Raw genomic sequence first — 15,868 nt, 5'->3', positions numbered from 1 at the left:
TAATAGTGACTGTGATTGTTGCTGCTGTTCAAACCCATTGTCATCGAGTCGATTCCAACTCATAACGACACTGTAGACCATCGTAGAACTGCCTTATAGGGTTTCCAAGGAGCAGCTGGTGGATTCGAGCTGCCGACCTTTTGTTAGCAGCTGAGCTCTTAACTACTGCACCACCATCGATTCTGACTCATGGCAACCCCATGTAGAGAGTAGAACTGCCCCATAGAGTTTTCTTGGCTGTAATTTTTACGGGAGCAGATTGTCAGGTCTTTCTCCTGCAAAGCAGCTGGGTGCGTTCGAATTACCAAACTTTTGGTTAGCAGCCAAGTGCTTAACTGTGCCACCATGGCTCCTTATAATATTGACTAGATCAGTATTATATGTGAATGAGGTCATCTAATGTTGGGGCTGACAGTTGGACTTGACTAGGTTTAAAAACCCCACCACTCCATCTGTGTGATCTTGGGCAAGTTGTGTAAATTTTCTGTGTCACAGTTTTCCCCAATCTCTAAGGGGGGGGGTGTCATAATAGTGGCTACTGGGTAGAGCTTTTTGAGAATTAAATGAGATGATATTTGTAAAGGGCTTAGAACAATGGTTGGCATGTAGTACATGCTTAGTGAACATTGTTGGGTGTCATTGAGTCAATTCCGACTCATAGTGACCTCATGTGATAGTCAAACCGCCCCATAGGGTCTCCTAGACTGTAATCTGTATGGAAGCAGATTGTTAGGTCTTCCTCCCATGGAGCCACAGGGTGGGTTCAAACCGCCAACCCTTTGGTTAACAGTTAACCATTGTGCCACCAGGGATCCTTTAGTGAACATTAATCGTGTTCATTATTTTTGTCATGATTTGTGAAATCTGCGTTGGAATGGGAGAAAGCCTGTGCCAATATTTGATATAAGGCAAAGAGTTCTGCATTATTAATCCACAGCTTATAAGAAAAAAAAAATTTTTTTTTTTTTAATAAGAAACAAGAGATTCGATTGGTGCCCAGGAAATTGATTAGGTTGAAATGCTCAAAGATAATAACTTTTATTTGCATTGTTCCCAAATGCATACAGATTGTCTTATGAGTCTCATTTCAGCTGTGGCATAGAATGGGGTATCGACCAACTTCCTTTTTAAAGGACCAAACCAAAAAAACCAAACTGTTGCTGTCAAGTCGATTCTGACTCATAGTAACCCTATAGGCCAGAGCAGAACTGCCCCATAGGGTCTCCAAGGAGCGTGTGGTGGATTCAAACTACTGACCTTTTGGTTAGCAGCCTGAGCTCTTAACCACTGCACCACCAGGTCTTTTAAAGGACCAGATAGTAAATATTCTAGGCTTTGTGGGCTATAAGTTGTTTGTCACAACAACTCAACTCTGTGGCTGTAGCAGGAAAACAGCAATAGACAATAGGCAAATGTGTGTAACTGCTCCAATAAACTTTATTTACAAAATCGAGTGGTGGGGCATACTTGGCCTGTGGGCTGTTGTTTACTGGCCCCAGGTGTAAAAGATTAATTTGCTCATTCACAAGTACTTATTGAGCACTAACTACGTGCCATGCCCAGAGCTGTGCACCCATCATCACCATTAATTTTTAAATGATTTCATCACCTAAGTAAGAAACTCTGTACCCATTAGCAGTCACCCATTTCTCATCAATACCCAGCCCTAAGGAACCGCTAATCTACTTTTTGTTTCTGTGAATTTGTCTGTTCAGGACATTTCATATAAATGCATTCATACAATATGTGGTCTTTTGTGACTAGCTTTTTTCACTCAGCACAATGTTTTCAAGGTTCATCTACACTGTTTTGTGTATCCATTCATCAGTTGAAGTACCTTTGTTTTGTTTCAACTCTTGGGCTATTATGAATAATGTTGCTGTGAACATTTGTGTACAGGGTTTTGTGTAGATGTGTGTTTTCATTTTTCTTCAATAGATACCTAGGGGTAGAATTGCTGGGTCATATGATAACTCTTTGTTTAAGCTTTTGAGGAACGGCCAGACTGTTTTCCAAAGTGGCTGCACCATTTTATATTCCCACCAGTAGTGTATTCTTGCCAATTTCTTGAATATGCTTCCAAAGAGTTTGTGCCTATATAAGCACATATATATGTTGTTGTTGTTAGTTGTTCTGGTTGGCTCCAACTCATGGTGACCTTATGTACAACAGAATGAAATGTTGCCCCATCCTACACTATCTTCATGATCATTGGTATATTTGAGTCCATTGTTCTGGCCGTTGTGTCAGTCCATCCTATTGAGGATTTTCCTTGTTTTTCCTGACTCTTTGCTTTACCAAACATGATTTCCTTTTCTAGTTATTGGATGTTCCTGATGACATGTCCAAAGTGAGCGATCTGAAGTCTCTCCATTCTCGTTTCTAAGGAATATTCTGGTTGCATTTCCTCTAAGACTGATTTGTTTATTCTGATTTACAGTCCACAGTATATTCAACATTCTGTACCAACACCACAATTCGAATGCATCAATTCTTCTGTCTTTCATTGTCCAGCTTTCACATACATACGAGGCCATTGAAAAGACCATGGCTTGGGTCAGGTGCACCTTAGTCATCAAAGTGACATCTTTGCTTTTTAATACTTTAAAGAGGTCTTTTGCAGCAGATTTTTCCAATGCAATATGTCCTTTGATTTCCTCACTGCAGCTTCCATGCACATGTATATAAATATCCTCATTTTTCTCTTTTATGGAAGTGTTGACAAACTAGACACACTGTTCTGCACTTTGCTTTTCTCATGTAGTAGTATATTCAGGATGTCATTCTACACCAGCATTTAAAGAGCTGCCTCATTCTTTTTTATGGCTTTATGTATCCCATTATGGTGGATTATTTATCCAATCCCCTACTGAGGGACATTGGGTTGTTTTTAGTTTTTTCTTTCTCTTTTTTTGCTTCTTCAATCAATGCCATAATCAATATCTTTATAAATAAATACCCTTATAAATATATCTTTTTGTATGTGTATTAATGCACCTGAATTAGAATATTCTAGAAATGAAATTGTTGGTTCAAAAGATACTTGAATTTTAGTTTTGACAGATTTGCTAACTAGTACTCCATACACATTGTACCAGTCTGTGCTCCTATTTACTGGTGGCTAAAAAAAAAAAGTAAAGTGTTATAATGACATGTGCAAAGAGCTAGAAAACCAAAAGGAAAGAACATGCTCAGCATTTCTTAAGCTGAAAGAAGTGAAGAAAAAATTCAACTTTGAGTTGCAATAGTGAAGGATTCCATAGGAAAAATATTAAATGACGCAGGAAGCATCAAAAGAAGATGGAAGGAATATACAGAGCCATTATAACCATAAAGAATTGGTCGATGCCCAGCTGCTTCAAGAGGTAGCAGATGATCAGGAACCGATGGTACTGAAGGAAAAAGTCCAAGCTGCATGGAAGGCATTGGCAAAAATCAAGGCTCCAGGGATTGACGGAATATCAATTGAGATGTTTCAACAAATGGATACATGCTGGAAACGTCTGTGCCAAGAAATATGGAAAACAGCTACCTGGCCAACTGACTGGAAGATATCCATATTTATGCCTATTCCCAAGAAAGGTGATCCACCCGAAGGTGGAAAGTATCACCTAGGAAGCCCTATAGGGGAGTTCTACTCTGTCACATGGGGTCACTGTGAGTTGAAATCGACTGAACAGAACCCAACAACAGCAACAACTGTTACTGTTGTTATTGACATCATCTTCACCATCATCATCTACTATGCCCCCCACATTCATTTATTCCACAGGGTTTATGGCATCTACTGGGCAGACATGCTTTTACCACATGAACCGCTCACTACTTCCCAACAGTCTAGGCTGCCTTTCAAAACTTGGATCTTGATCCAGCCTCTACCCCCACAAAGAATGCCCCTCCCCCAGAACTCAACCATTAAGTCTCCGCTCAGACTCTACTCAAAGTCACCTTCCCAGCATCTTCCTGGATGCCCCCAGTGCAAAGCTGGTGTTGCTCAGGTGCTTAGAGAATTCTGTTTATACCTTTATGATAGTATTTACCAAACTGCAGGTCATTTTCGTGTGTTTCAGTTTGCCTAGCAGGGACTAGTCCCTTTTTTCTTTTTTAATTGTGGCGAAAATATATGCAACAAAACCACCAATTGAACAGTTCCTACATGTACAATTCAGTGACATTGATTACATTCCTCAAGTTGTGTCACTATTCTCACTATCCTTTTCCAAATCATTTTACCACCATTAACATAACCTCAATGCCAACTGAGCAAAAACTCCCCCTTCCTTCTCCTTCCCACCCCTGGTAACCACTAATAATCTTTGGTTTCTGTATCTTTGCTTATTTCATAGAAGTGAGCTCATATCAGTATTTGGCCTTTCGCAGCTGACTTATCTCGCTCAGGATAATGTTTTCAAGGTTCATCCATGTTGTAGCATGCATCAGGACTTCAGTTTTCTTTGTAGCTGAGTATTATTCCGTTGTATGTATATACCACATTTTGTTTATCCATTCCTCCATTGATGGCTATCTCAGCTGTTCCCACTTTTTGCGTATTGTGAAAAGTGCTGCAGTGAATGTTGGTGTACAGGTTTCTGCTAGTGTTCCTGCCTTTACTTCTGGGTAGGATTGGTATTTCTTGGCCATACGGTAGTTCTTTGTCCAACTTTTTAAGAAACTGCCATACTGTTCTTCACAGTGGCTGAGGACTAGTCCTTGACCCCTTCATGTCTCTATCTCAGCACACTGCCTGGCACTTATTAGGGATTCAAGAAAGTTTGCTGATCTGCTGGATTCCATTCAGAATTCTACCTTTTCCAGCCTCCTAATGAGCTTGTGGATTCACTATGTTACAATTATTTGCCTTTGATTTCTTTTCCTTTGTTTCTCAATCTGTGACTCTCTTTCCTAAATGGGCTCATATTTGTCTTATTTCTTTGTCAGAGTACCAGCCAAATGTAATAGACACTGGAAACTATGAGTGGCCCTTTCAGGACCCTGCTCCTTGTAGAAATTGCTTGTAGATGTGTCTTGTCCACCTTGCCTAAATCCTCTTGGCTTTCCTGGTCATCTCTCCAGATCTCTGTAAGGAGGGTCCTGCGGTGAGTGGTTGTGGGTTTCCTCTTCCAGGAATCAGTGACCTTCAGGGACGTGACTGTGGACTTCACCCTGGAGGAGTGGCAGCAGCTGAAGCCTGCTCAGAAGAATCTGTACAGGGATGTGATGTTGGAGAACTACAGGAACCTGGTCTCGTTGGGTAAGGGGGCAGCTTTGCTGAGTTACCCACCATCGGCCCATGACTCGAGGACCACAAATAAGTAAGAAAAGAAAAAAAGAGAGATTGACAGATTTGACTACGTAGAAAGTCTAAACTACACTAAGCTAAAAATAAAGTTGATAGATGACAAAATGGGAAGTCATATTTGCCACATGTATAACAGTCAAAGGGTTAAAATTATAGAAAGAGTTCCTAAAAATCAATAATAAAAAGACTAAATGGGTGATTTAAAAAATGGACCAAATATTTGAGTTGGCAGTTCATAGATGTAGAACTACACAAGGTTATGCTTTATAAAAGATTTTTAGCCTCACTAATAGAGGGAGTTCCTGGGTGGCATAAAGAGTTAAGCACTCAACTACATGCCAAGGTTGGTGGTTCAAACCCACCCAGAGGCGCTTCAGAAGACAGGCCTGATGATTTGCTTCTGTAAAGATTACAGTCTGGAAAACCCTATGGGGCAGCTCTACTCTCTTACAGGAGGTCGCCATGAGTTGGGGGCGGACTTCACAGTAGCCAACAACAACAACAGCTGACACACAATACATACAATTCAGCACATGTTAAAAGTACACAATTTGATAAGTTTCAACATACGTATTCACGTGTGAAATCATCACCCCATTAAGATAATGAACACATTCATTTCTCCCCAAGAGTCTCCTTGTGCCGCTTTATAATTCTTCTGTTCCCTTCTCCTTGCAGCCACACCTCATCCCCAGGCAACCACTGGTCTGCTTTATGTCACTGTAGATTCATTTGTTTATTCTAGAATTTTGTTTAAGTCGAATCATACAGTGTGTACTCTTTTTAGTCTGACTTCTTTCACTCAGTGTAATTATTTGGAGATTCACGCATGTTGTTGTGTGTATCAGTCCTTCATTTTCTACTTGTTTATCCATTCACTCGTTCATGAACATTTGGGTTGTTTCCAATTCTGGGCTATTACAAATAAAGCTGCTATGAACATTTGTGTACAAGTCTTTGAATATATGCTTTCTTTTTGCCTGAGTAAATACCTAGGAGTGTGATGGCTCATCCTATGGTAGGTGTATGTTTAACCTAAAGGTTGTACCATTTTACATTCCCACCAGCATGAGAGTTCCAGTTGCCCCACATGCTTACCAAGACTTGGTTGCTGTCTTTTTCATTTTAGCTATCCTTGTAGGTTTGTAAGGAACCCTGGTGGCACAGTGGTTAAAGCACTTAGTTGTTAACTGGAAAGGCCAATGGTTTGAGCCCACCACCTGCACCACTGGAGAAAGTTGCGGCAATCTGCTTCTATAAAGATTACAGCCTTGGAAACCCTATGGAATAGTTCTACTCCATCTTAAAGGGTTGCTGTGAGTCAAAATCGACTCAGCGGAAATGGGTTTGGTTTTTGGTTTGGTAGATGTGTAGTAGTATCATATTGTGGTTTTAATTTGATATTGAGAATCTTTTCATGTGCTTTTTTGCCATCTGTGTATTCTCCTTGGTGAAATATACGTTCATATCTTTTGCATGGCTTTTCTTGTTTTTTTTTTTTTTTAAGTTAGGTTGTTTGTTTCCTCATTATTGAGTTTTGAGAGTTCTTTGTATATTCTTGATACAAGTCCTTTGTTATATAGATGCTTTGGAGAACTTTTCTCTCAGTCTGAGTTGTCTTTTCACTTTCTTGATGGTATCATTTGAACACAAGAGTTTTTTTTAATTTTGATGTAGTCCAATTTATCTTTTTTTGTTGTTGCTTGTGTTTTTGGTGTCATATTGAAGAAACTATTGCCCAACCCAAGGTCACGATGACATGCTCCTATGTTTAAGAGTTTTATAGTTTTAGCTCTTCATTTAGTTCTATGATAAATTTTGAGTTAATTTTTGTGAATGGCATAAGGGAAGGGTCCAACTTCACGCTCTTGTATGTGGATATCCAGTTGCCCTAGTACTACTTGTTGAAGAGCAGAAGTTTTTAATTTGATAAGGTCCAATTATCCGTTTTTTTCCTTCTATCAATCATGCTTTTGATGTCATATCTAAGAAATCTTTGCCTATCTCAAGGCCACAAAGATTTTCTCCTCTGTTTTCTTCTTTCAGTTGTATAGTTTTAGGTTTTACATCTTCTTCTATGATCTCTGAGGAGCCTTGGTGGCACAGTGGTTAAGCGCTCTGCTGCTAACTGAAAGGTAAGGGGTTCAAACCCACCAGCCGTTCTGTGGGAGAAAGACGTGGCAGTCTGTTTCCATAAATATTACAGCCTAGGAAACCCTATGGGGCATTTCTACTCTGTCCTATAGGGTTGCTATGAATCGAATTGGCATCAGGTTCTATGATCTCTTTAGAATTAATTTTTGTACGTGATGGGAAGTATTGAAGTTCATTTTTTTTTTTTTGCATATGGATATCCAGTTTTCCAATGCGATTTGTTGAAAAGACTGTTCTTTCTCCACTGAAACGCCCTTGAGCCTTTGTCAAAAATTAGTTGTCCCTATTTAAAAAAAAAAAAAAATTTTTTTTTTTTTATTATACGTGTAAACTGTTAAGTATGGGGTGGCCAACCATAACGGCTGGCAGTTTGAATCCATCCAGAGGCACCTTGGAAGAAAGGCCTGGTCATCTATTTCAAAAAAATTAGCTACTGAAAGCCCTTTGGAACAGTTCTACCCTGATACACATAAGGTCACCATGAATTGGAGTCAACTCAACAACGCATGGTAATTCTGGACTCTATTCTGTTCTGTCTATGTATTTGTCCATCTTGACACCATTACCAAGTAGTTGGAACCTTTCAGATTTTGCTTTTATGACTTGTACATAGTCTAGCACTAATTACTCTGCACAATTGAGGTAAGACCCTTCCTAATATTTTACCCAGTGCTCCATGAATTATGAGGTTTTCTGGTCTGGCCAATGGAAAGAGGCACCATTCCCACCCCTGTATGAGTTCTGGGCACTGTTCTCAAATCCTTTAGGGTAGTTTTCCCCAATCTAAGGTGGTGGTGTTGGGTGCCATCGAGCCATTCTGACTCATAGCAACCCCACATGACGGAATAGAACTGCCCTATAGGGTTTTCTTGGCTGCAGTCTTTACAGAAGCAGATCACTAAGTCTTTCTTTCATGGAGCTGCTGGATGGGTTTGAACTGCCAACGTTTTGGTTAGCAGGGCTCCTTCAACCTGTGTAGTTTCCTTATATACATGCACTGTTGGGAGACCTTCACAAATCTCCAAAATATTCTCTCTGTGTAGCTCTCTCCTCTTCAGTACTCTGCCCTGCAGACTCTAGCTGCCTTGGTCTCTCAGCTCCATCTCCTAAAACTCAGTCTGCAAGCTTCACCTGTTTCCCTTCCCTGTGCCATAGCCTGGGAATGTTCCAGGCAGTGAGCTGGGACAATCGTAGGGCTTGGTTCATTTGATTCCCATCTCTCAGGGGTCACTGATCTTCATTGCCGCATGCTCGGTGTCTTGAAAATTGTTGTTTTATGTATTATTATCCTTTTTATTTTTTCCTGTTGTTTTAGGCTGGAGGAAAATCTTGTTTCTGATACTCAATCTTGGCCAGAAGCCCCATTTTGGGGGGGAAAAATATGTGTGTGTAGTATATTTTTTGAAAGGTACACATATGAGGAGGAGCCCTGGTGGCACAATAGTTAAGCGCTCACCTGCTAACTAAAGGTCAATGATTCAGACCCACCCATCAGCTCTTCAGGAGAAAGACCTGGTGATCTGCTCCCATAAAGATTACAGCCCAGAAAATCCTATGGGGCAAATTGTACTCTTGTCACATGGGGTTGCTATGAGTCGGAATCCAACAACAACATGCATATGGGGAAAAAAGTCCTAAATATATAAACCAAACTGTTAACTCTGATGAGTGTAATCATAGGAGACTTCCATTTTATGTTTTTTTTTGTTTGATATTTTTATAAAACAACCAAACCAGTTGCTGTTGAGTCAATTCCAACTCATGATGACTCCATGTGTTTATAACAAGTGTGAATTACTTTGTAATAAGAAACAATTATAGAAATATAAACCCAGTTATATAGAAATATACGAAATGGAAAAAGAAGCTATGAAGGGACAAGAAATCTGGTACAGTGAAAAAAATATACACCTACATTTGGATCAAAAGGAATGAGTAGCATTTTGCATGTTAATAGTGCTTCCCAAAATGCCCTCCACAGAAGTTGGCCGTTTAACATTTCCCTTGACTGTGAGCAAGAATGCCCTTTCTAGGCAGTGTCATCAACCAAGTGTGCTATCAAACATTTGCTCTTTGCTGATACGGTGGGTGTGGCAGGGTAGTTTGAATTTGGCCAACATTGAGCTGTGGTTTTCACAGATTTTCATGTTTAAGAGCTGTGTATTTGCTTTTTCATAATCCATGAATGGGAGTGTTTTGGATTGAACTGTGTCCCCCCAATATGTATGTTGGTGTCCTAACCCCTATGTCTCTGGATGTAATCTTGTTTGGGAGTAGGGTTTTCTTTGTTCTATTAATGTAGGGTGTATTGTAAGCCTACACACTTTTGAGATATAAGAAGAGCAGATTAGAACAGAAGCAAGGAAGCACAAACACAGCGGGTGGTACATGCCACATGGGGCTCGCCAAAGAATCAAGGAACGCCAGGTATGCAGAAACTGAAAGACATTTTCCCTCAGAGCCGATGAGAGAGCCTTCGCCCTTAGAGTTTGCTGTGTGCTGTCAATTTGATTCCTACTCATAGCGACCTTATATGACAGAGCAGAACTTCCCCATAGGGTTTTGTAGGCTGTAATCTTTACTGGAGGAGATCACTAGGTCTTTTCTTCTGCAGAGCGGCTGGTGGGTTTAAACCACTGACCTTTTGGTTAGCAGCCAAACACTTAATTCTTGTGCCACCAGGGCTCCCTGTCCCCTAGAACAGGTGACCTGAATTCAGACTTGTAGCCTCCTGAACCTTGAGAAAATACATTTCTGTTCTTTAAAACCACCTAATTTGTTATTTCTGTTACAGCAGCACTAGGTAACTAAGACAGGGATGCTGTACCCTTTCTCCTTGCCCCTTAAACACGTATTTCCTTGGCATCCTGCCTCCAGCTCTCCTTACCTCTAGAGTTAATATTTGCTCCAAAAGACTCCCACTGATAGTCACAACCTAGACCTTTCGTCCCCTCCCGTCTCTGCACCCACTTACCAGTTTACAGCCCAGACCATATGTCAGACCTTGTTGGCTCTGTCTTAGTCTCCTACTGCTGCTGTTAACAGAAATACCACAAGTGGGTAGCTTTAATAAACAGAAGTTTATTTTTCACAGTTCAGGAGGCTAGAAGTCCAAATTCAGGGCACTGGCTGTAAGGAGAGGTCTTCTTGTCCATTTCAACTTCTAGTAGCCAGCGATCCTTGGCATTCCTGGGCTTGTAGACTCGTCTGCCTCTATTCTGTTCACATAGTGTCTGTCTTTCCCCTGCATCTGCTTGCTTGCTTCTGTGTATGTTTTTGTTGTTAGTTGCCATCAAGTTGATGCCACTCATGGAGACTCTATATGTGTGCCAGGTAGAACTGCTCCATGGAGGTTTTCAAGGCTGTGACCTTTCGGAAGTAGATCACCAGGCCTGTCTTCTGAAAGGTTGGCGGTTCAGACCCATCCAGTGGCTCTGTGGGAGAAAGACCTGGCAATCTATTCCCATAAAGATCACAGCCTAGAAAACCCTATGGGGCAGCTCTACTCTGTTACATGGTGTCACTGTGAGCAAAAAATTGACTCAACATCACATAACAACATGACTGTCCCTAACTCATGTATGGTTGTGACGACTGCATGAGAAGATCTGTGCAAACTGCTTAGCATTGTGCTGAGTGCGTCGTAAATGCTCAGTAAATGTTTCTCTGTGCCTTTTGTGCCAGGAACTGTTGTAGGAGCTGGGAGTGGGCAAGGTCCTTGCTCTCATGGATTTCACCTCCCACTGGGGGAGGTAGATTATAAACAGTTAAATGGACAGTGGAGCTTCCAGACTAAGACTAGGAAGAAAGGCCTGGTAATCTACTTCTAAAAATCAACCAATGAAAATTATGGATCACAACAGTCTGATCTGCAACTGATCATTCTGGTGCCATTTTTTCTGTTGTGCATGGGGACTCTATGAGTTGAGGTCTGACTCGATGGCAGCTAACAACAGTAACAAGTTTGTGAGAATCTTCCAGTGTGGACTCTCTAATCTCTGCTTACCTCCTGTTGTTTCTCTTTAGGTGTCTTTTTTCTACCTCCTGTCTGCTGGCTGCCTTTTTCATCCCTTTCCTGAAGGAATATTTCTTGTTCTCTTTGCTCACCTCGTATGTTGATTCTGCCTCCGTAAACCAACATTTATCTTCATTTCATGGGTTCACTCCTTCCTCCTTTTCCAGTTGAGAGGTTGTTATTTGCCAACTGTATCTGTGCCTTGCTTATCGTATCTTTGGTTTCATCTCTCCGTTCCCACTTCACAAGTCCCTTACTCAACAGATTTTTACCTAGATATATTTACATCTTCTGCTTTTCTCTTTGTTGCTTCTTTCCAGACTGGGAGACTAGACCTGAAATGAAAGAGTCAGATCCAAAGGAGGACATTTCAGAGGACAAACCATCCTTTGGGGTGGTCACAGAGGTACCTACAAGGAATGGTGGCTGGTGTTCTACCTTAGAAGGAGCATGGAAACAGGGTGAATGGCTGGAGAGACAGCAGGGAAGTGCAGAAACCTGTTTGGAGCCATTGGAAATTTCTCATGAGAACAAGCTCACTGAGCAGTTACACCCTGAATGTAATGAATTTAAGGCATTTTTTAACCCAAACTCGACCCTCATTCTGCCAAGGTTGGAAGATCCAACAGAAAAAGGGAGCCATGCTTTTGTAATGCATGGAAAGCACTTCTCAAGTAACTCAGACTTAAATAAACCCTCTAAACTCTATGTAGAGAAGAAATCCTATGACTGTAGTGTGTGTGGCAAGGCTTTCAGCCGAAGCTCATCCCTGGTAAAGCACCAACGGATTCATACGGGAGAGAAACCCTTTGAGTGTGACATCTGTGGAAAGCACTTCATTGAACGCTCATCCCTCACCATTCATCAGAGAGTTCACACTGGAGAGAAACCCTACAAATGTAACGACTGTGGGAAAGCCTTCAGCCAGAGGATGAACCTCATTGTGCATCAGAGGACTCACACTGGAGAGAAGCCGTATGTATGCAACGTGTGTGGCAAAGCCTTCCGGAAGACCTCATCCCTCACTCAGCATGAGAGAATCCACACGGGAGAGAAACCCTACACGTGTGGGGACTGTGGGAAAGCCTTCAGCCAGAACATGCACCTCATTGTACACCAGAGGACACATACTGGGGAGAAACCCTATGTGTGTAGTGAGTGTGGGCGGGCCTTCAGCCAAAACATGCACCTGACTGAACATCAGAGGACTCACACTGGAGAGAAACCCTATGAGTGTAAGGAATGTGGGAAAGCCTTCAATAAGAGCTCATCCCTCACTCTCCATCAGAGAAACCATACTGGAGAGAAACCCTATGTGTGCAACGAGTGTGGGAAAGCCTTCAGCCAGAGTTCATACCTCATCCAGCACCAAAGGTTTCATATTGGGGTGAAACCCTTTGAATGTAATGAGTGTGGGAAAGCATTCAGCAAGAACTCATCTCTCACTCAGCATCAGAGAATTCACACAGGAGAGAAACCCTACGAGTGCTACATTTGCAAAAAGCACTTCACGGGACGCTCATCTCTCATCGTGCATCAGATCGTCCACACCGGAGAGAAACCCTACAAGTGCAACGAGTGTGGGAAATCCTTCAGCCAGAGTGCATACCTCATTGAACACCAGAGGATCCACACCGGAGAGAAGCCCTACAAGTGCAATGAGTGTGGGCGGTCCTTCATCAAGAACTCTTCACTTACGGTCCACCAGAGAATTCACACAGGAGAGAAACCTTATAAGTGCAGTGAATGTGGGAAAACCTTCAGCCGGAACACAAACCTTACTCGGCATCTGAGGATTCACACCTAGGAGAAGTGTGGGGAGCATTTCTGCCTGGGGTTTTGCTTCATGGAGCTTCAGAATTTACTCTGTTGTTAGCTGCCATCAAGTTGATTTTGATTCAAGATTTTGTCAGAGTAGGACTGCTCCATAGAGTTTTCAGTGGTTGTGATCTTAATAGAAATAGATCACCAGGCCCTTCTTCTATGGCACTGCTAAGTGGGTTTGAACCAGCAACCATTAGGTTAGCAGCCGAGCACAAACCACTTGTGCCACCCAGGGACCTAGGGTTCTCAAATTAATATCATTAGTGTGAGAAGTCCTTCCATTGGTGCACACAGGTAACTCAGTATTTGAGAAGTCACACCCCAATGGAGTCTTATGAATGTGGGAAAGTCCTTCAGTCCATGATGCTCCTTCTTTTCTTACAGAGAGTCAGAAGATCCACAGTAGAGCAAACCCCTGGAGGTCTGGCATATTTAGGAACATTTTAAGGTTAACTGTAGGTGGTAAGGAAACCCTGGTGGCGTAGTGGTTAAGTGCTATGGCTGCTAACCAAAGGGTCAGCAGTTTGAATCCGCCAGCCACTCCTTGGAAACTCTATGGAGCAGTTCTACGCTGTCCTCTAGGGTCGTTATGAGTCAGAATCAACTCGACGGCACTCGGTTGGGTTGGTAGGTGGTAATGGATGGAGCAAGCAGTTTGTTCTTGACTATTAGCCTAACTCATTGTGACTTTACGTGTGCAGAGTAGAACTCCATAGGGTTTTCAAGGCTGTGACCTTTTGGAAGCAGATCACCAGACCTTTCTTCCAAGGTGCCTGTGGGTGGGTTCTTACTGCCAACCTTTTCGCTAATAGTCAAGTGCTTAACTGTTTGCTCAACTATGAGTTGGAATTGACTCAGTGGCAATTAACAACCTAAAGGTTGGCAGTTCGAACCCACCCAGTGGCCCCATGGAAGAAATACCTGGCAATCTGCCTCCATAAAGATTACAATCAAGAAAACCCTATGGAGTGCAGTTCTACTCTGTAGTACATGGGGTCACCATGAGTCAGAATCGACTTGACAGCAATGAGTTTGGTTTTGGAAGGTGGTAACAGGAGTTTCACAATAGGAACTTAGGGTATCTGAGTTCCAAATCCAGCTCTCTGAATAAATTGTTATATGAGCTTGGACAAATCACTTCGTGTTTTCGAGTCTCAGTTCCCTCTGTAGTAAAAGGAAGGGGGAATGCGCTCAACACATGAACACTGGGACATTTTTCCCTTTGTCATCTGCACCCTAGAGTCCAGATGTCCCATTTGTCACCATCTGTGAATTTCCTTGATGGGTTAAGAGCTAGAGGGGCTTCAGTCCTCCCCACCTCTCAGCCCCCTTACATGCTCCTACAACACACTGTGGAGGCTACCAAGCTACCAGGCGCTGCAAGTGTTTGAGTCTTGTGTGGAAAAAAATATTTTTTGGAGTTAACAAATAACAATAACTGCCTCAAATGCCAAAGTTTCTTATAGTGCTGTTAATTTTTTTTAAATAAAACTTTTAATTAAGGGAGACCATGTCATAAAGAGGAGCCCAGGTGGCGCAGTAGTTAAGTGCTTGGCTGCTGAAAGGTCAGTGGTTGAACTCACCCATCAGCTCTGTGGGAGAAAACACCTGGTGATCTGCTTCCATAAAGATTACAGTCTAGGAAACCCTACAGGGCAGCTCTGATCTGTCACTGAGTCAGACTCAGCTTGATGGCACACAACAAGAAGTCACTGAAGTAGGCTGTAGGTGTGAGAGAAACTGATACTTATTGTCCCGTCAAACTCCTTTTCAAGGATTGTGGGGCAGAGGAGGGAAAACAAATACCAACAGGTTTGATACTGAGGTTTAAGTATGTATTGGATTTAATGAAGAGTCCCTGGGTGGCGCAAACAGTTAAGTGCTTGTCTACTCACCTAAAGTTTGGCAGTTTGACCCCACCCAGAGGTGCCTCAGAAGAAAGGCCTGGTAATCTGTTTCCAAAAGGTCACGGCCTTCAAAACCCTATGTTGCACCATTCTGCTCTGCACACGTGGGGCCACCATGCATCGGAATCGACGGCAACTGGTTTTGGTAATGGATTGAATGAGTATACACATCAAGTACGGATCCTGCTGTCTGTTTTTTAGTTATTTTTATAGTTAGAGTAACTCGAAGGTCATTTAAAGTTAGCTCCCCAAAGCTGACTTGAAGAAGAGGTTGCCTGCCGCTCTGTTTACACGTGTAGTTTTTCCCCAAAGTCTACTTCCTCTGGGGACTTTTATGCCACTATTTTAACATTTGATGCTGTTGTTAGGTGCCATTGAGCTGATACCAACTCATAGTGACGCCACGTGACAGAGTATAACTACCCCATAGAGTTTCCTATGCCGTAATATTTAGGGGAGCAGATCACCAGGTCTTTTCTCCTGCAAAGCTGCTGGGTGGGTTAGAACCGCTAACCTTCTGATCCGAAGTTGAGTGCTTAACCATTGTGCAACCAGGGCTCCTTACATTTGATGCTACTTGTTGTTAATCTGTCTTGCTGTTTCAGAATGTTCCACACTTCCTGACACTAGTGTACACGAAGAATAAACAATTCATTTTTTATCATCTGT

The 15,868-nt window shown here is 42.1% G+C and overlaps 1 protein-coding gene across 1 annotated transcript in view; it reads left to right on the top strand.

Annotated features, from left to right (window-relative positions):
* The window catches only part of LOC126086175 (zinc finger protein 470-like), a 73,327-nt gene extending 57,459 nt beyond the window's left edge, over positions 1-15,868 (top strand). The window contains exons 8-9 of the mRNA XM_049902358.1: positions 5,125-5,251; positions 11,789-15,868. Of these exons, the coding sequence (XP_049758315.1) occupies positions 5,125-5,251; positions 11,789-13,275 (1,614 nt within the window). The 3' untranslated portion in view covers positions 13,276-15,868. The remainder of the gene's footprint in view (positions 1-5,124; positions 5,252-11,788) is intronic.

The sequence above is a fragment of the Elephas maximus genome, chromosome 11, assembly GCF_024166365.1.
Source record: "Elephas maximus indicus isolate mEleMax1 chromosome 11, mEleMax1 primary haplotype, whole genome shotgun sequence".
NCBI lineage: Eukaryota > Metazoa > Chordata > Mammalia > Proboscidea > Elephantidae > Elephas > Elephas maximus.
This window is presented reverse-complemented; position numbering and strand designations above follow the sequence as displayed.